This window comes from Corvus kubaryi, unplaced genomic scaffold (genome assembly GCF_017639235.1).
Source record: "Corvus kubaryi isolate FWS band 111438036 unplaced genomic scaffold, C.kubaryi_AGA036_p1.0 37396, whole genome shotgun sequence".
Classification (NCBI taxonomy): Eukaryota; Metazoa; Chordata; class Aves; order Passeriformes; family Corvidae; genus Corvus; species Corvus kubaryi.
The window spans coordinates 12,088,696-12,108,853 of NW_024581135.1; the positions used below are offsets into that span (position 1 = coordinate 12,088,696).

A 20,158-nucleotide genomic window follows, 5' to 3' on the forward strand; every position below is an offset into this window, starting at 1 on the left:
CTTTAGGAGATGCAGAAATAGGAAAAACAGTACTTTTCCTTCCAGGTAAAATTCCATTTATATACATCTCTTGCATGTGAAACATGTGAAATGCGATGCTGAAGGTTCAGGTTGCTCCTAAGAGCAAAACAACAGTGGAGTTTCTCCCTCTAACTTCTGAAAGAAATCAGTGGGGTGCACATAAAACTGAGAATTTCCCATTATTTCTATGATAATTTATTTCTTCTACTTCACATTTCACTCTGTTCAAGAATGGCAAAGTATACACTGAATTAGTACAAATGAATTTTACCTAGAATTGGTCTAGCCTAAATAGTCATATTCAAAATTATATGAAATATTAACAAATGTGGAAAAGAAAATAAAAAAAAACATTTTGCATTGAAGAATAAAGACTCAAATGCTGAAAATAAGACTCATTCTTCAGGACTAAAATTGATGAGTTGACCTATGAATTTAGTGTGGTACGGTTGCTTTGAGACAAGGAGAGTGAGAGACTGGTAAATCAGCTCTTTGTGTACTTTGTAGCAATATTCATATTACGGATATGTGGTGGAATGAAACAATGAGTCATTTATGTGTCTTAGATCCACAGCAGGTAAGTCAAGAACAAAAAAATGTATCGTCAGACATTTTCAAAGCAGTTTGATTCATTTTCTACTTATGAAACCCATGCTGCAATCCACAACTCATTCAAAATTTTTCAAAAAATCAGAAAAAAAGTAAGAAGAAAAACAAATCAGAAAAAGGAAGTCCTCCCTTCAAAATAAAGCAGAACCCAAATGCTTATTATCAGAAACACAGGTATTACTTGGTGTCTATAGGATTGATACAGTTTCCTCACATTTGTCCCATAAAACGGGACAAATATTTTGCTGGTCTTTTCTTAGGTAAGCAGCTTTCTCCTAGATAAAATTATCTTTTTATCTAGGAGAATTCCCTGTGCACAGGGAAAGGAAATTATCTTCTTGGAATGCAAGTACTCTGTCAGTGCAAAAGACTGCAGTGGGCAGTTGCAGTGACAGGATTAATACTGCCTTGCTGGCAAGGGAAGCTTTGGAGCAAAGGTGGGATATGGACACAATCACAATTTACATTTTCTGACACCTTTTCTGAAGCTTTCTACTCAGGAAATAAAAAATATTGATTGGGGGTGTCTAAATTTAGTGAAACCTTCATACTTTTCATATTTGATCAGAGCAGAAATTAAAAGACAACTGGCAAAATCTCACCCTTCCAGGGTGCAGACCTCAAAGGAAGAGCCAAAGACAAGTACAGATCTGCCACCTCCTGTTTCTAGTGTGGACAATACAACGACGGAAATAATTAGCTAATCTTTCATTTAAATAAAGCCTTTTGGGAGAAAGGCTAAAAATAAACACTGATTCATTCCTTGTCAGGGAAGTTTCTTCTGTCAATTATCACATTGTTACTGCTGTTTTTAATCTAGTCAGATGGTGAGATTGGCAATCCTTTCTGCAGGGGCTTCTGGGTGTTATTTTGTGGAGAATCTTACTTGAAGGACTGATTACTGCTTTTATGGGAGCCAGTGGGAGTTTGGCCACGGTCCTTCATGCATGTTAATTTGAGGGACTTCCAAATGTTAGCTAATGATCTCAGAGTTCTTTTTATGAAATATGTGTGGGTTTGTTTTGGGGTTTGGGTTTTGTTGTTGGGTTGTTGGTGGTTTTTTTTAATTCCTAGGAGAACACAATTAAGGCTGGAGAAAGTGCTGCACTGTAGCTCTGGACTGGCCTCTCAATAACATCTGAGTTCTAGAATGAAAAAATTCAGAAACACACATTGCTACTACATGCAGATATATTATACATAATATATTAAAATCAAATGTATTCAAATGTAAAAATGTATTATTTATACCGTTCAGACCACATGCTTTGCATTGCTACGGACTGGGTCTATCTGTGGCCTTCACTTGCAGCTACTTAAAAAGTAATTATGCTTTCTCTTTTTTAGTAACAATACTAAGGGGAAAGCAGTAGCCTCCGCCCCAAAGCAGGGAAATATGTCAGCATGGAAAATAGAGGCACGTGTGGGTGGGGGAGTTTCATTCCTGTTTTCTGAAGCCTTATGTAGCTGTAAACGAGAAACAGGGGAAAAAGCGAGCTGGTGGCAGCCGAACAGAAAGCCAAGGACACAAGTCCAAACAAGCGCTGGGGCTGCGGCTCAGTGAAAAGCGTGCAAAGGGGTCTTTGGGCTAAACGCTGACTTAAAGGGCTTGGAACGGAGCACACAACAAACATAGCTCTCCTTCCTCCCCCCTCCCCACCGCCGCTACCACCCAAAAAACTCCCCCCAAAGTTATAGATATGTTTGTTTCTGGCTGCGTTCAGGCCAGGAACAAGATTTTGCACTTTTCCATGACTAATAGGGCAATGAACGACTACGAGACGTTCTTTCCCGCAAGGAACACAGCCCGCAGCATCCCGCGCATCCTCGGCTCAGCCTCCGCGCCGCCGGGCAGGTCCGGCCGCGCCCCGGCCGCAGGGACACGGACAGGGACACGGACAGGGACCCGGACCCCCGGCCCCAGGCGTCCCCACCCGCGGGGCGAGCGGCCCCCGCGGCGCCGCGCAGGCTCCGGGCAGCGGCCGCCCTTCCGCCCGCCCCGGGCTCGCTGTCGGCCCCGCCGCCCGCGGCAGGGGAGGGAGGGTAAGGCCGGGGGAGGGCGGGGGTCGCTGCCGGGGGCTGCCGGCCATGCGGCACGGGCGGGCCGGGGATCTCCGTCCTGCCCCGCTGGGCTGAGTGCCTGGGGCGGGGGCTGCCCGGGCGGGCGGACCCGAGGGGCGGCAGCGGGCGCGGCCAGGCTGAGTGCACCCCTGGCCCCACGCCGGCTCACGAGACTATTTTTCCTTCTTTTCTTTTCCTCCCCCCTGTCTCTGTGAGGACGAGCCCAGCCCTGGTGGGGAGCAGAAGAGAGGGCGGTGAGGCCTGCCCGCGGGCGGGGGCACCTGCAGCAGCCAGAGCCAGCCCGGGGCCCGCCGAGGAGCAGCGCCCGGAGCTCCGGGCGGAGAAGGAGCGCAGAGGGAAGGCGGGGAGGGCACGGAGCAGCGTTCATGCACACCCAGCGTCCCAGGGAACACCGGCACAGCCTGGCCGTGCACCCCGCGGTGCTGCCGGACAGCGGGGCTGTGGTACAGCTGTGTGCAGCTGTGCACAGAGTCGCTTTCACTCAAAGGTACGAAAGGAAACAAAGCGCGTGAAAGGAAGGAAGCGCCGTCAGCACTGAGCAGCCAGGAGACCGCTGGGGACAGGGACCTGCCACTTCCGCGATGCTGCGCAGGAGGTCTGTGGTAGGGATTGCCAGAGCTCTTACTGCCTGCTTCCAATTTAGGAGATATACCACCCTCCTCTTACTCATTCCCTTTTCCACAGTCAAAGAGCATAAAGCACCAAATGCCTTCTACCGAGCAAAAGACAAACAAAGAAATGCAACCATCCAAAACCCAAGCCAAAGTGCATCTGGCTTGTGATGAATACTGGACCATGTCAGCTGGGAGTGAGAATTTTTCAGAAGGCCGGACTCCAGTCCAAAATGGACTCTGTCATTTGGAGTCTGAATATGAAAACAGCTTGCAAAACATTTTTTCAGGCTTCTGACAAAAGAGTTGGTCCTTCTTTTGCTCTGGTATCTAGGCTACATTGTGCAGGCTCATGCATATCACTGGTTTTATTCACATGAGTAATTCTATTTGAATTTGGAGCGACAACGTGTATGTGTAAAGTTACTCATATGCTTTCTGTCTCCTTTATATATTGAAATGATGTGGGTCTGATTTTTTTTTCCATTTGATGGTGCAGCCCAGTAACTGTTGGCATCAAGGTTATTGTGAACGATCAGTTATTATTGCTGTTTGTCAGCTGACACCTTTGTTTGCCTTGCCAGACTAAAATCCAGCTATTCCTCTCTATGCAATCTATTCCAGCTATGCAATTATATCATGTTTTTATGCAACCATCTTTCACCTGATGGTGTAAATTCATCTTCCCTATAAAAGATCTTTTTGTACTCAGCTTTTCCTCCAGTCATGACTGACAGTCATTCCAGTTGTGCCATCTGAGTCTTTCTCACACAAGTCTCTCATGACTTCTCCCATACAGTATAATCTAAATTCATACTGATTCTAACAGGGTATCTGGATGTTTTAATATTTGCCAGCTGGAACTTTGTATTATTCTCATTGCCAAATGCCCTCTCTTTCCTCCTTCATATTTCTTCAAGCTACAGCTTCTGCTATTCTCATAACCTTGTATATCTTCTCTATCTCATTGCTGTATGTTTGTCTAAGGGCAAAATGTCACGGGGACAAGAAAAACACAATGTCTATCTTCCATGAAGTGTGGCATTAAGTTTTAAGTGTGACTGAGTGTTTTATTAGATGCTTCTTTTCCTCAGTCAGGGAATATAAAGAACAAACAAGTAAAATTCAGTGCAGACTTTTTGTTTTTAATGGAAGATAGTAGCTTTTCACTGATATACTCTCAGCTGTATATTCTAGTACCATAATTCGTGCCTGAGGAGAGTAGACAGGCTGAGCAGCCACTGACTCCTTTGTCAACCAGTCTTTCTTCCTAACCTAGAAGATTTTGTATATTAGTGTGAGTAGAGTCTCCCTTAGGAAATAAAGTATTTTGAAGTTACTTCAGCTGCAGGTCACAAGCTGTCAAGAAGATGCATTCAGTCACACCTAAGGACAGATTTATTACATTCAATCTCCAGGGCAGCTGCCTACTGTATCTTGAAAGAATCCAGCTAGTTAGTTTTTGTGAAATCCCCGAATGATGCCTTCTAGGAACACTGAAAACTGCTATTTCTGGGCAAAGGGGTGATGACCTGTGCATCGAAATGACCTGCTCCAGTGGTGACAGTACAAATTACTTCCAAGGAAAGGGTAAAAGGCCAAATACATCTTAAGACTGCCCTGCGAACATGGTGGGAATTTCTCATTTCTTTTATCATAAAGTCTGAGAACCAGGAGCTCTATTTCCTCCGTCTGTCATATCTAGAAGATGAAAAATCACCTGTTTGTCTCCAGTAATTTCTGAAGAGCCTCCTGCTGCAGCGACACTTCACAGCGTGGGTGTCCATTCCATTTTATGTGGTAAGACCACAACAGAGACTGAGTTGTGCCTATGGCTGGAGTCACCAACAGGACCCTAAATAAGATTTGAAAAGCAGATTAGGTTCCTGAAGTAAATAGCCTACTAAGGACCATAAATAAATTAAACCCATACACACATTGATTACGAGCCTACACTTTTGATCAGGCTGGTGCCCTGGATTTATATATCCATAACGTGCTATACTTGTGCCACCCATGGATGTGTATTTAGAGAAGTTCGTTCTCAGAAACTTCATTCAAAATTGAGATACAGTCAAATGATTAATTGCAAATGTAAATTGTAATTAAAAGATTACCTGGGAAGATCTACTAATCAAAACTGTATTAATTTTTAGTTTATTAAAAAGCCCCATTCTTTAAAAAAACCCTATCAAAAAACTAACAAACAAAAACTAAACAAAAAATCCCCAGCAAATGAAGTTTTAATTTACTAAGGAAACTAAGGTGGTAAAAATGCATTAATTTTCATCTGCACCATGAGACATATTTAAATACAGTGGGAAAGGTAATTTCCTGATTCATATGCTAGAAGCATGTATAAAAATGTAACAATCCCAGAAATATTTTAAATACTGAATTTCTTTTTTCCAGGTACTTCCTCCTCTACCATTTTTGGGAAATAGATGAAATGTTTACTGTATTATTCTAAACCAAGTTTTTATTTTTGTATTTGTTTACTTAAAAATAAGAAATATACCTAGCATACAGAAAATACTACTGCATATATTTATATTTATTTAATAAGTTAATTTATTACTACTTAAGAGATCACTTTGTAATAGAGATGAAATAGTGCTACAAAGCACTAATGGCTAAAGGATTTTCATTTCTGGGTGAAAGCTTCCAGAAAAAACAAAAGACAATATATTAATAATGTCAATTTGCAAAATTTAATTTTGGAATGATACGCAAACATAAATTTATTATGAACTTCTAAAATTAGAGCTTTAATATTAATGTGATCTGAATTAAAGAAAAGCAGTATCTTGCCTGCAGAGCTCCAGAAGCAGGCAGTGAGCTTTTCTCTGGGAGAGATCGATGATGTTTTCGTCTGTTGTGCAGTGAAGGTGCCAATGCCCTCGGTGCTGTGGCACTGCTCACTCCAGAAGGAGCAGTTCCACACCGAGCCTTTCAGCGTATAGAAACTGTGATTATATGTGGCTGTTTCAGAAGAGTTACCCTCTTTAAAATACTTGTTCATGTCTAAAAGCATTTTGAAGCACTGAGATATCGCAGTGATAATGTTTATGAATACTGCCCTAAACTTGTTAAAATTCACCTAAGAGTTACTCAAAAGCCTCTCAGTTTTTTTGCCAGTTTTTAGTATGTCTGCTCTAAGCTTTATACAGACAACAGGGTTGTTATTATTTTACCTGAAAGTACCTGTCATTCTTGTGAACTCTGAAATCAGGATGGAGCTGTGTCTTCTGCTTTGATTTGCCATTTTACAAGTCCTCTTTCTGTCCTTCAGCTTCTCCCTGTAAGAAGCAATACCTCTTTCTGTTCCCTTCCTTTTGTCTTGACGCCTGCACTTGTAAGCTCAGTCATGTGGTAACTGCATGTTTTACAACACGTGGCAACGCCAGGCCCTTATTTCAGTTCAGAATTTTAATAGTACAGAACTGTCACAGACACCCTATGGTCCTAGAGCCATTCACACTTTCAGGTTGAAACTCTGAAGCTGAGCTTCTCTGAAAACTACTTCCTGTATTTTGAAAAAAAAAACCAAACCAAACCAAAAAAACCCCACCACAGAAACAGTTCAGGTTATCTTGAGTTTAGGAAAAAATAAAATAGCAAACCAGAGGATACTAAATTTATCACACATAGTGAAGCACTGCAAATAAACATGATATACTGAAAAAAAAGCCTTTTTCTCTATTCTAAACAAGTTGGGCTTGTTTCTAAAACTTGGTAAGGGCCTTGCAAGTCTCCAAAGTTTCCCCATTCATGCAGGCAGTCCCATTAAAACAAGACTTACAATAAAACCACTGCTAGAGCCAAGGTTTCTAGGATAAGTGCAAATGGGAAGATCTGTTATTATTTTTGAAGAGCAGTAACACATCAAGTTGTCTAGTGAGAAAATGCAGTGTTCTGCCTTGAAAGGTTCAAGGCTTGAGTTCAGAAAACTGGGTCATTAACAAAAAAGCCCCAAAACAGAACAAGATCTCCTACTTTCCCGCCCCCCCCGGCCCCCCCCCCCCCTATGAGTGGTTCCATATCTCATTGTATTCCAAAAGGCTTGATCATTTTGAAAACAGATGGAAATGAATCAAGGGGCCAGAGGTAGAAAAAAGCTTTAATGAAGATCTATTTAAGCAATACTTTAAATAAATAAATCATTTGTCTGAGAAGCCACATCTATCAGAAATATAAATAATTATATAATGAACATATAAACTACATTTCCTGAAGTAATTCCTGTCTTGCTGCATTTCCTGAATTATTTGTATTATGAAACAGTAGTGAGGCACCATTAATTGATACACGCTCAGTGCTATAGTTACTGCACTAATTGCAGCTCTCCAGGCCCTCGACTCAGCTCCTCCAGCCCTTTAACAATTGGGATTGATTGCACAGGAGCTATTTTTAGAACGGAATGGCAGAAGACTTTGGAGAGCAGCAGACATTTTTGTGTGTGCTACAGCTGTTTCAGGAAAAAAACCAAAAAGTTGGATAAAAATGTTTAGAGTTGTCTTTTTGGATTTTTTTTTTTTTCCTGAAGTCAGAGCTTCCTATTGGATAACTGATATTGTATCAAGTTGAAACTGAGGTCAGTGGTGCATGACACAGGACATGGCTCTGTGACTTGTTCTCAGAAGAGGAGCAGCTTTTCTTTGGAAGTGGGACTGCTGAGGTTGACAGTAGATGAACTCTGGTGGGCTGGGTTCTATAGACAGGCAATCCGGGAGTCAAGTTTGCCGTTTAAAATACCAATGATGAAAGGCAAGATTCATGATTAACCTGGTGGGGTTTTTTCCCCAAGCCTGAAGTGGAGCAGTTAAGTGATTGTTAGGGATTGTAGGTCTGCTTCCAAGAATGCTTTAGCTGAGAGTAAATGGCCGAGATTCACAAGGGTCAGCCGATGCTCAAAAGGTGTCACTGGGAGGAGACACCCATTCAGTCCATCCCAGCTTGGCCTTTTGTTATCCCATCCTGCTCGCCTGCTTTGCAAGAGTTCAGCTGGGGTAGATAAACAACTGGACAGGACTTTGTTGCTAATCTGTTATATGAAATCAGGGCTGTCATCTTCTCTGAACATTTGTACAATAGGAGGCAAGGCTTGGAGGAAGAATAACAAGCAGAAATATGTAGGAAGAAGGATAACCAGCTTTATAACTGAGAAAAAAACCCCAAACCGCAAGGGGACAAGCCTGTTTTACCTCTGTAAAGTATTAGTAACTAACCTATCACCCTTTTCAGAGTAAATTATATCAATAGCAGTAATACCTTGGCACTGTTACACAGCACTGCATCAGCAAATTTGAAGTGTTGTACTAAGGAAGTGACTGTCCCCATTTAGCTGTGGAAGTGAATGATTTGGCTGTGGTTGCACAGCAGTTTAGCAGAGTTAGGGAGATAATCCCTGTTTCATGCCTTCAGCTTCTTTTTCCTTTTCCAAAGGATGCCAGAAAGCATTATGGACCTACACACCTATAATGTGTCATTACTTCGTATCTGTTAATTCCCCTGGACATGAGAAATGCACACCTTGGTAAATGCCACCCATCTTTGTATTCCTTCAGAGAAAACATACAAAGAATATACTTCAGTTTCTACAGTAATAGCTTACAATATTGGTTTGCATAAAAAAAACTCCAACAAAATTGAAGTAGTTAATCTTGCCTGAATATGCTGCAAGAGATTCTCTAGCATCTTTTGGTCACTGAATATATTCCAGTCTTTAAAAGGGTAAATTTTAAGAGATTAATTGGATGGTAAATTAAGTTAGATACAATCATTTCATATTAATATGAAATATAACTAGCTTTTGTATCTAGCTTGTTTTACTGTAATCTTTGTTCTTCCTCAAATTACGTGAAACTTGCCCTGGACTTATACATTACCATCAGATAAATGACCATTTGAGCAGGTAGTGTGTGGTATAAAGACCATCCTTCTTTCCAGAAGATTTGATGTTGGCACTTTGCTGGCAGGTCCTTCCTTCAGCAGTGGCCATGTGGGAATGGCCACAGCCACAGTGTGGCTGTGAACTGGAGTGGCTGAATTTCGGACACACACCTTGCCTCTGCACCTGGGACAGCAGCAGCAAATTGGAGCAGTGATGGCTCTGCCAGTGCTCATCTGCTACAGTCGTGAGGGAGGAGGTGGCACCAATGAATTTGCTGCATGATCATTCTGTTGAGCTATGACTGTCTCTGATTTTATCCACTGGGAAGTTAAATACACACCTGCTTAAACCAGAGGAGTTAAGGGTGTAGAACAGTGTACCTGTGGAAAACAGGCATTACTTTGCAGTGCTGAAGAGTTAACTAAGTGGCCATACTGACAGACTCTTCCCTATTGATTTCCATTCTGGGTTCTCAATGCAGCTGGAATCTGGCTTTCACTGAAAAGGTCTTGGAACTGGGAGACTTTGTCACCTCCTTTAGTGACAAGTCACCTCAGACACATTACCAACACAAATTCCAAAATTTGGCCTAATCTTGGGGGCTTTTTGGGTGTGCTTTGTAAAATTATCTGTGTTAAAATAAGCCACTGTTTTGAAAAGGATTAATAGAAGAATGTTTTTCTGGTGCTTGTGTCTTCACAGAACACAGTGACATCTTGTGGCATGGGAAGGGCTGGTGTCATTTTTTTCCAGATGCATCCTCATTTCAGCCAGTTTACAGATAAAAGTCTAAACAAATTCTGGACAACTGCTAATGCATTACTTCCATCTGTAATATTCACTCTTTCAAAAGTTTTTTTTAAGTACAGGTTTGTCTAAAGTACTCCTTTAGTAGTGAAAAAAGACCAAGCCTTGGTATTGCGAATGTAGGGTGTTGGAGCTTCATTTCAGTTCACTGATATTCCTTGGAAAACTTTCATCTCCAGGAATGTTCCTGTCCCAACCTCACTGATACAAGAATCTGAGTCAGAATTTCAGGTGCTTTACTCAAGTTAGTGTATTATCACAGATGGACAAAGTTGTCATGTTGATTTTGATGGGATTGAAAAGAAAACACAGTAACATTTTATCACAAGGTGGACACTTGTCCTTTTTCCCTTTTTTTTTTTTTTAACTTATTTTTTGTCTTTTTGCAGACCAAACAGGGTTTAGGCCCTGTCCCTGATATTTTGGGACCCTCCTCTGACATGGCTGCCCTTTGCGAGTTAATCCTTGGATAAGATCCTGGTTATCAGCATGAAAGGCAGCGCTGCCCCCTGTGCGTGGGAAGGTGCCCGAGTGCAGCAGGCGCGTCCCTGTGACCGCTACAAGCACGCCTGTGCTGCTTGCAGAGGCTTTGTTTATCTCTACGGAGGGCGCAGCAGCACCACGCTGAGGGACTTCTGGAGATACCACACAGGTGAGCTGGCCCCTTCTCTTGTATGGCAGGATTCTACATCCAGCCATCGTGAAATTGAGGATACATTGTACTTAACGTTATCCTCATCTAGATTCTTTCTGTCACAGGGATGGATAAACTGCTTTTTTTCATTGGGCAGATGGGGGTGTTTGTTCCTCTTGTAGGCGTCCCACAACATTTTGAGTTCAGTTCAGCTCCTTTTGGGTTTTTATCTTTTCTCAACCATAAATACTGAGTCATTTAAAATATCCTGGTTCTAGCAAGGGATATCAAAGAGCTTTCCTGACTTTATAACACAGAAATAGTTCATGCATGTAAAGGTGCACAAAGGAACACGTGAATACAATACCTTGTAGGTTTGTATTATCAATGCACTATCAAATATAAGCCTTTGTATTTTTTGACTTGATGTATGGTTTTCCCTGTTCAGTTGTTGTTACTGGAATAAACCAGAACTGTGCTGCACTTCATGCTCATGGAATTGTCGAGTTTTGATGAAGGTAACGATTAAAATACAAGCAGTAACAAGTATTACATTTAAATGTAACTATTACTCTTGTATTTAAATTTGCTAAATAGAAAAATGCATGTATTTAATTTCTGGGAGAGTATCTTCTGAACTAACAGAGAGGAAAGATGACAAAACACTTAATTTTGAGCAGCACAGCCACAGTCAAAGCCCACCTTTTCACCTTTTCCTAGCTGTTTATGTGTTGAATGCACCACTATCTTAACTTCAGCTTTGATTTACAGTGAAAAATGAATGGGAAATGTTGGATTGCTCAAGAGATGGTCCAGAAGAACTGGAAGAACATTCAATGGTGGCTTATAAGGTAGTAGACCAAGATTTATATTGTCCATATCCTGACATTTTATTTCCTACTATACAGTGCAATAAAATGCCATAGATTATTATGCACAGAAATACTATGCCCAGAAGGTATTTTTGTGTTGGTGCAGTTCTGGATGTAGCTGTACCAATGTTTGGGAATCTTTCCGAACAGAGTGACAGTAATTCAGCTCTGCAGCAGCCCCCTGGTTTCCTCAGCCAGTGCTCAGTAAGTAGCAGTAATACCAGATAAAGACCCTGGCAGCACATTCTCTGACTTATCTGTGCAGTTGTAACAGTTGCTCTGAATTCATTTGCATGATCAGCCACGGCATAAATACATTCACTCACTAAAGAACTCGTGTAGAAGAGGGACGGGGGAGTGAAGGAAAGTAAGAATTACAGCCCTGCCTGCAAGGGGAAGATAGAATTTAGGATATCAGCAGCTACAACACAATGAAATATTTCTACAAACATGCGTAATCCAATATTACCTGAGCAATGCATCAAGAGAGCTCCAGATTCCCAGCCCTGAAGCTGCCCCAGGCTGACAAGGAACGAGTGGTTCTGAAATGCCGTCCCCGTTAAACGGCAGAATGTTCATCAGGGCTTCCCACTGGGAGAGAATAAAGAGAGAATAATTAAAAGTTGGTGGCTTTTTGGGATTAATTGTTAAAAAGATCATCACGTTGTTAACTATATTTTGCTGATAGCAACCTTTGCATTTAAGAATTGTTTTAAAAATTATTTTCATGCTATGTGCCTTCCTGTAAGCAACAAATATTTTTGCATTTTGCAGGGCAGACTGTATATTTTTGGTGGGATGGTGGATTCTGCTTTCACACAAGCAAGAACTCCTCTCTGGATATATGACATTGGTAGGATACACAATAGCCAGTTTTTTCCATGGGAAATTCCAAGTCCATAGGCAGTAATAAATAGTAAGAACCAAATTGGTTTCTGCTGCTTGTAACAGAGCCTTCCCTAAGCTAAGTGATGTGTGTAAAACTGTGTGCGTATTCTCCCCCAAAAATTAGGCTGTTAAGATATCAGAGAGTCAGTTCTTACTTCAATTAGGGAGTATTTTATGGGAAAATTTTATGTATTTTAAGGTCTCAGAATTGCCATTCCTCCCTCTCTCCTTCTTAAATTTACTATTTGATCATAAGACCTGATAATTCATGTATTATTTAATTTTTATTTTTTATGCTATATACATTTTAAAAACCAAGCTCTTATCGAAGAAAGTAGATTAGTAATGTATATCTCATTTTGTACTTCTGCCGAAGAAACACAAGCTGGAGCAGGAGAAATCAAATATAATTAAATAAGGTGGGAAATTAACATCAACATTTTATAACATAGATTTTTTTTTCTCCTAAGAACAAATATTTGGGATCTCATAAGTGTATGTTCTAATAAAAACAGTGCAGCATTTGGATTTAATAGCAGTGTCATACACCATGGATTTTCCCTTTGGAAATCCTGTGTACAGTAATGGCTGTTATTTTGATGTCAGATCGGAAGGGGAGAGAGAGGCTCAGTTCTTCTTGTGCCAGTAAATCTGGTGTCCAGATCAAGATTTATGTTTCCTGGCTTCTTTTGCTACTTCACTATGTAACCTTAAGTCAATGGGGTTTTTTCAATCCTTCCTTTGTGTTTTCCACCAGTTGTCTGAGATAACCTGCTGGAAGAAAGAAAAGCCTCAGAACATATTCTAGGAGAAAGCATCTTATTACTCACAGTACTTATCAGTGGAAATTAGAAATGAGTTATTCAACATTAGTTGTGTGTCTAGCAGTTTCATAGCTATTATTTAAAATCTTTTGGCAAGAACAGCTTTAAGTAATGCAAGCTTGCACTGATTTCTCATTGTACCTCTGGTGCTGGGTATCTGATATTTCCTCTCCTTCACGGTGATCCCAGATCTGTGATTTCTGGCTGTTATTTGAGGGCTGTTTAAAGGACCTGTGAGAAAGAACAAGAAAGAATAAGTCTGCCATAATAAGGTGTATGTGGTAAGTAGAAGGAACCATACATCCATCAGGAAATCTGGGAGTCCTACATGTTCATAAAGTGATGAAAATCATAGGTTATTTCTGCATTGTGAAATTTAGCTTGAGGAAACAGGAAAACAGTGTGGTACCTGTGTGATTCTGTATCAGATAAGGATAGAGGAAAACTGTTCAAAGTGTGTCGCCTGCTTGGTGCTGCTGTCTTAGTGGGATTTCTTCAGCCTTGTCAGTAGAAAACACCAGGACAAGACTTACTTGAAAATGAGCTGTGTAATTTGAACAATTACTGTGGGAGGAGTGTCCTCTTGTGGTGTGGGATCTAAACTGCACTTTATTAACTCAATCCCCCAGATTCCGCAAGATGGACAGAGAGCTGCAACGAACCAGCAGAGACGGAGGTAAGGAGCCAGGAAGTGGGGAATGTGTGAATCAAATGCCTGTTGCTTTGTTGATTAAACAGATTGCTTTGAAATATGTTCCCCCAAACAGTTCCAATCTCATCTCTTCAGAGACATGTGGCTATACTTTATTTCTTTGCACTTTCAATAACTTACGGCTTTTTCCTTCTTCAAAACAGTGTTTAAAAATACTGCTCTTAAATTTTAAGTCCTATATAAGAAGTTAAGTCTTCTCCTCTGCTGCTGCTTCTGTTTTTCTGAAATCCTTATCAAGAAAACTAATTTTAAATGGAGTATTGCAACCATACGTGAAGCCTGTGCTTTTAAAAGTAGGGTTGTGAAAACAGATTGGCAGCCACGCTAATACGTTTTGGAACGTGAAGTGCTGCAGCATTTTTTATTTCTTCAGTCTGAACACGTGGACTTACTGAGTTACTGCCACTTCTAATTGAAACCTGAGTGGAAGCATTTATGGCTTGGGCTTTTGAGATTGGTTTTGTATCACTACACATAAAGAATCACTAATTTTTTGCTACTGAAACTTCATCTTCACAATGCTTATATACCTTGGAATTACACCCAAAAAATTATTAAGACGTGACAGAGTTATCACTCTGGTTATGTGTGCTTGATGGAGGAGTCAAGAGAAAGTTTGGGACTGCAGGGTTCATTTGTGGGGGAAAAAAAAAAAAAGTGTATTTCCAAGACAGACATTGCTGCTGATATGACTTAGTAGGTTTTTGTCTTATTGAACTGTTCTAGAGCTCTGCACCAGCTAACAGAAAAGGTCACAGTGCAGTTGTGTACCATTCCAGCATGTACATCTATGGGGGATACTTTGGCATCAAGGGCATTTCTCAGGAGTTTTGGGCATTCCATTTTGGTAAGTTAAAAAAGCAGGATAAGGTTTTGATCCAGTGTAAAACAACAGCTGCAGCAGGAGAGCATGGCTTGCTCTGCTAAGAAAATTCTTATCAGTAGAAATGCTCTAAGTTAGTTTTGGCTTCTCTTTGACAACATTTAGTGGTAAGTTCTGTCAATTCAATTAATTGCTGGCTGAAATTAATTAGACTATTACACTGGAAGAAGTTTTGCAGTATTTACCAGTTTTACAGGTGAAAATCAGGGAGAATGTTTGTTTACTATTCACTAAAATTCTTCAGGGATTACCAAAAACCTTCAGATGCAGCAGAGGCCCTGATTTCAGCCTATTAATGCCATCTTTTGATCTCAAATCTCCAACTGACCACGGGGAGCCAAACCTGACAGGAGATAGTTTATTAGCATATTCATTACCAGTCTGGTCATTGCAAACCAGATGATTCCCAGAGATTTCCTAAATGCATAACTTGTTATCTGATGGCCATTCTGTCACTATTTTGAAACAAATGATGGGTTTATCTCATCCTTCCTTCCCTCACAGGGAGAATAAGCAGAGACATTAATGAATTAATGTTTTTGTTGACTGATTTTTCCCCTCTAACAGCCAGGAAAGTATCTTTCTGTGTCAGAGTTAATGAACTGACAAAGTCGTAGGAAAAACTACTCTGTAAATAAAATTTCCATGGCATCTGTCACAAGGCATCTGACATTTTCATTAAAAGTTTATTTCAAAACCGATTTTTTAAAATGCACATTTTCAGTGTCAGATTTTAAGCTGTTAACTCATATTACAATAAGCTTAGAGCACAAACCCTTACTCTCCAACTGAATAGTTACCTCCTCCATGAAAGAAATCCTTTTTCAAATGGTCAGGTAAATTTGATCCACCTATAAATCAGTATTTTTGTTTCAGATACAAGGAAGTGGTTGTGTGTCTCCAGCCCCAGTCACAGCAGCAGCCCCGGAGCTCGGCACGGCCACTCGGCTGTGGTTTATCACACAGCCATGTACCTCTTCGGGGGGCTGATGGGGCTCACTGAACAGAGGGACTTGTGGAGGTGGGACTTTGGAAGCAGCAGCTGGTCCAGCATCAGAACAAGGTAAACTATTCTATTGGTTACACTTAAAGAGCAGAGAAAGAGAGTTAATCTTACTATTTGATACTGCATGCAGGCAGAGAGGGGGACGATGCCCTCTTGGTAATTGTAGGGATTGTTCAGATCAGGATACAGTGCTGCTGCCATCCCTGGGGCTCCAGTTGGCTTTGCTCGGGAGAGCTGTTGGCAAGGTGTTGATGCAGCTGTCAGCAGTGTAATTTTGATGTCCCAATGCAGCTGTTCAACAGTCATCTTTCTGAGTCAAAAGGAAAACAGAAGCAAAAATCAGTGCTAAGTTTCTTGTTGGTCTCCCCTTAACTGCTGGTTTCTCTTGCCTTCAGCCAAGGACCTCCTCCGGTGGTAGGTCATGCTTCGATAGTCTGCAAAGACTCTATGCTGGTTTTTGGTGGAGGGATTTCAAATTCCAGCCCTAATGATGACCTCTGGAAGTATAATTTCAACACAGAGACATGGAAGAAGCTTAGTAGTACTACAAAGGGAAACTTTTCTCCTAAAATGTATCACTGCATCTTAGGAATTGGTGCAGATTTCCAAACTACCTCAGGTTTCACTGATACATTCCCCAGCCCCTGGATGAGGGAGCAGAAGGACCATCCCCAGATGGTGCCCATCCTGAGGCACTCTGGCTTTTGCAGCTACTTCTGCCCACAGCCCACGGAGCGGAGCAACGCCATCGAAATGAAAACCTTCAGCCTGCCCCTGGAGCCAGCAGAACTCCCTGCCTTCCAGTCCACTTCAGAGGCAGGACTAGGCCCAAACAGAGACAGGAGCTCTTTGTCCAAGGACAAATCTCTCCATCTCTCGCTCTGTTCGGGAGAGGCTTTTGCTGCTGCTGAGGCTGTGGGTGAAGAGGAGGGAACTGACTGCAGGTGCACGGCTGCGGGGGGTGAGATCAGCAGGACCAACACACTGCTGCTCATCGGGGGCAAACCTTTGTCCAGCTTCTCTGAGATCTCCTTCAGGCAAATGGAGTTCGATTGCTTGTGATTGCTTTGCTTGCAAAGTGAAAGAATAAATTTCCACCACCGTGGCAGTAGGTGGAAAACCAACTGCTTGCAACTGTCTTCAGCTTCCTATCAGCACGCTGGGGAAAAAAATAATTAAACCTTCTCATACTTGCTGTGAACAGATTTTTTACAATGTTAACAAAACCCGACATATATTTAAGTCACAACTTGCATGTAAGTTGTGATTTCTGAGAGGAGCTTGTTGGAATGCTGCTCTTTTTGTTACTTTTCTCCTGGTCACTTCATATCCTTTCAAATTGCAGCAGCCAATGCTGCCTTGAAAATCAGAACTGCAGTAACCCCTATGGGCTCCACAAGATGCCATTTCAGGGGCAAAGCTTGCTCGTTTTGCACTGGCATAAGAGAGAAATACAGTCACATTTGAGGGATTCAATTAATCTTAATAGGAACATTCTGTAAGATTTTTAAGATTTTATTTTCTTGAGTGTTCTTTGCACAACATATTTGCAACATGAGATGGGCTACAACAAAGGAACTCAACAGACAAATCAGCAACTGAATTCTAGAAGATGTTCAAGGATTGTATATAACCTTGAGGAATTGAAACAATGAGTGCCCCCTGAAAATCATCAGCAAGGACCAGAGGAAGGGCACTATACCTGTAAGAAAAAAGGATTTGCCAAATGAGTGTTGGCTTTTACGATGCACAGAATCAAAAGGGTTTGATTTCCCATGGCAGGGTGGGGAGAGAACAGAAAGAGGAGGGCTTGAGAGAGTGACACAAAGCATGGGCTGTTTTGACTGGTAACTCATGTTTTAGGCACAAAGGGATTTCTGCCTTCCCAACTCCATCTCTGTTTTGCCAGCCTAGGTAGTACTGATTACACATTTCCCCTCTATACTAATAAATTCTGAGTTCATGTATGGTTTTTCTTTGCTGTAAAGAAAAAGTGCTTGTTTTGCAAGGTAATATTGTCCAGTATTCAAAGCATTTCTTTCCATAGAAGTTACTAAATACTAGCCTTCTGCTAGAACTGCAGCTGTCTGTAAGAGCTGCTGGTGTCTGAAATTACTGGAAAGTGTAAGTTAATACTTCCAAATATTTGAAAAGATCACTTTTCAAAAGTTTCGTAAGAATAATGACTTTCAAGTCATTTACAGATTTCAAGGATATTTACAGATACTTTCATCATCTCTTCACAAGTAGCTGTCACATGAATTCAATAGGAAAATTATAGATGGATTTGCAAAAAGCTACTTAAGAGTTGTTTGGACCATCCATGACCCTTATCTGGAAACAGAGAGGACTGTACACTGCCATCTGAATAAAGCCTGCTCCATTTCCTATCACTGTGTGTTCATTTTCACCTTTATGAGTCTAAAATATGTGTTTGCATTTTCAAACTGAGCAAAGACCTTACCTTTCTGACCAAGGAACACGATCCTGCAAGCCCCAGTCATTTCCTTGCACTTCGGCCAGCTTCGAGGGCTGCCCAGGCTTTGAATTTCTCCTCCAAGAACAAGAATTTCCCAGTTGGAGGAGGTTTGTTTGGAAGGGACATCAATACAGTGACTGAGCTGAGCATGTACTCAGCACTGCAATCTTAAATCAGCAGCTTGTTTTCCTTTTGCTGACTGACATGTCTGTTTTGGCATTATCCTGAGAGCTGCCGTAACACACAGCCTTTTATCTGGGATTGACAAGGGAAGGAAATTTAACTGGAAAGGGCAACAATAAACCAGTGATTTTTCCAAGTCACGCAAAGGCCTCCTGCCAGGTAGCAGTTTCCTGGGGATGTGCAAGAGCCCCAGGAAAATGCCATCCAGCCTCTGCCATTCCTTTCTTCCTGCCCCCTCAAACTCTCTTCCCTTTGGCAGCCCCACGAAGGGTTTAACATTTACTCCGAGCCAACGCAGGCGGGACACGAGCCAGCCCAAAGGCAATGGCTTGGAATGGGCAGGAAAAAGCAGCTTGGAGTGTGCCCATCTCCCCCGTTCCCTCCCTGTGTGCCAGGTCAGGTGGGGGCACCAGCAGTGGCAGCACCACACCCACTCCATCACCTAAAAGATCCCAAACCTCTCCAGCCGGCCCTAAGGGCCCCGCTGTTCCCTGCCCCTGTACAGGACACGAGTGCAGCGGCTCGGGAAAGGCCTGGCACGAGAGATGGGGGCTCAGGGCTGGCTTGTGGGAGGCTGAGCTGCAGCTGGCCCCAGTAATGCTGTGCAAGGGGAGAGAGCCCTGATGCTGAAGTGGGGCTCTGTGCCACAGCAGCTTTGCTGAAGCCACTGGAGGCTCTTTCTCTCCTTCTGGCCATTCCCAGGTCTCTGAAAAACAAGGGTGAGCTCAAGCTGGAAGGGAAGGAGTTTGGGATTTGAAGTGACTGTATCCCACAGGAGTGCCTGGCACCTCAGTCCACTCTGGGCATGCATGACCCATACTTAAGTGCTCTCCAGTGTCAGGACCTAGGGACACAATTCTTGCTCACACCATTGTGACACTTCCTGGGTCATATCCCCTTTCAAAACTCAGTCAGTGTTATCAGCTACACCCACAGGGTTCTCAGAGCATGTCAAATGGTTTCACTCCTCTTTTCCCACCACAGTCACCTTTTCAGAGAGGGAGAAAAGAGCCTTCATGGATGTGCTTATGGTATTTCTCCATAACTGTAGCAGTTAATGAGAATTCATCCCAGGCCCAAGTGAGTGACTAAAAGCTGCTGCCACCTGAAAGCTCGGTGGTGGCCTGCATGAAATAATGAATGGAATTACTTCAGCTAGTGGCAAGTATTTAGAAACAAAACAAACCGCACCATTTTGGCTGGGACTGAAGGGGCTGCCTCTGAAGTTGGCTGTTTAGAATGTCTCTGAAAAGCAGGGAATGTTGCACGTATCTGATATGCTCACAGAAATTCAATCCATAGAACAAAAGCAAAAGGATGCAGCATTCTTGGCAATCTCATGTAAGACACAAGATGCGCTGTTGTATCATAAATTGTATGTAAGAGAACAGATTGATCAGCGCTAAACATCTCAATAAACTCATTGTCCGTAATTAAGATTTGGTTTCAGAGCATTAAAATGCATGAACGGCAGAAATGTTTTCTTCTAAAATGCAGATATTCAAAGAGGGTTTTTCAGTTAATAACAGAAAAACCTAAAGATTTCATTCTTTTGAGTTGTAAGTGAATTGGTAAGAACAATTCAGTGATTTAGTGGGATCATAGTTAGAGCTATACAAAAAATTATGCCACAAGAGAAATTATTTCCTATGAG

At 41.9% G+C, this 20,158-nt stretch overlaps 1 protein-coding gene across 5 annotated transcripts; it reads left to right on the forward strand.

Moving 5' to 3' along the window:
- The first annotated feature begins 2,617 nt into the window (after positions 1-2,617).
- On the forward strand, positions 2,618-18,232 carry LOC121670364 (leucine-zipper-like transcriptional regulator 1). 5 transcript variants are annotated; one of them, XM_042040468.1, is made up of 9 exons: positions 2,618-2,673; positions 2,908-3,307; positions 10,413-10,675; positions 11,429-11,508; positions 12,304-12,382; positions 13,871-13,917; positions 14,680-14,800; positions 15,713-15,899; positions 16,238-18,232. In XM_042040468.1, the coding sequence occupies exons 3-9, from the start codon at positions 10,513-10,515 to the stop codon at positions 16,902-16,904; spliced, it is 1,344 nt and encodes a 447-aa protein (XP_041896402.1). In that variant the 5' UTR covers positions 2,618-2,673; positions 2,908-3,307; positions 10,413-10,512; the 3' UTR covers positions 16,905-18,232. The 5 variants fall into 5 exon arrangements, with proteins under 5 accessions (XP_041896402.1, XP_041896403.1, XP_041896401.1 ...); XM_042040469.1 differs by lacking the exon at positions 2,618-2,673 and having other exon boundaries at positions 2,736-3,314; XM_042040467.1 differs by lacking the exon at positions 2,618-2,673 and having other exon boundaries at positions 2,736-3,307.
- Positions 18,233-20,158: the final 1,926 nt, after the last annotated feature.

What these genes read in the sequence shown, in the direction of transcription:
- LOC121670364 (XM_042040468.1), top strand. Translation starts at nt 10,513, where the DNA reads ATGAAAGGCAGCGCTGCCCCCTGTGCGTGGGAAGGTGCCCGAGTGCAG. An exon ending in ATTCAATGGTGGCTTATAAG is followed by an intron (nt 11,509 to 12,303) that starts GTAGTAGACCAA and finishes TGCATTTTGCAG; the next exon opens with GGCAGACTGTATATTTTTGG. An exon ending in TCTCTGGATATATGACATTG is followed by an intron (nt 12,383 to 13,870) that starts GTAGGATACACA and finishes TCAATCCCCCAG; the next exon opens with ATTCCGCAAGATGGACAGAG.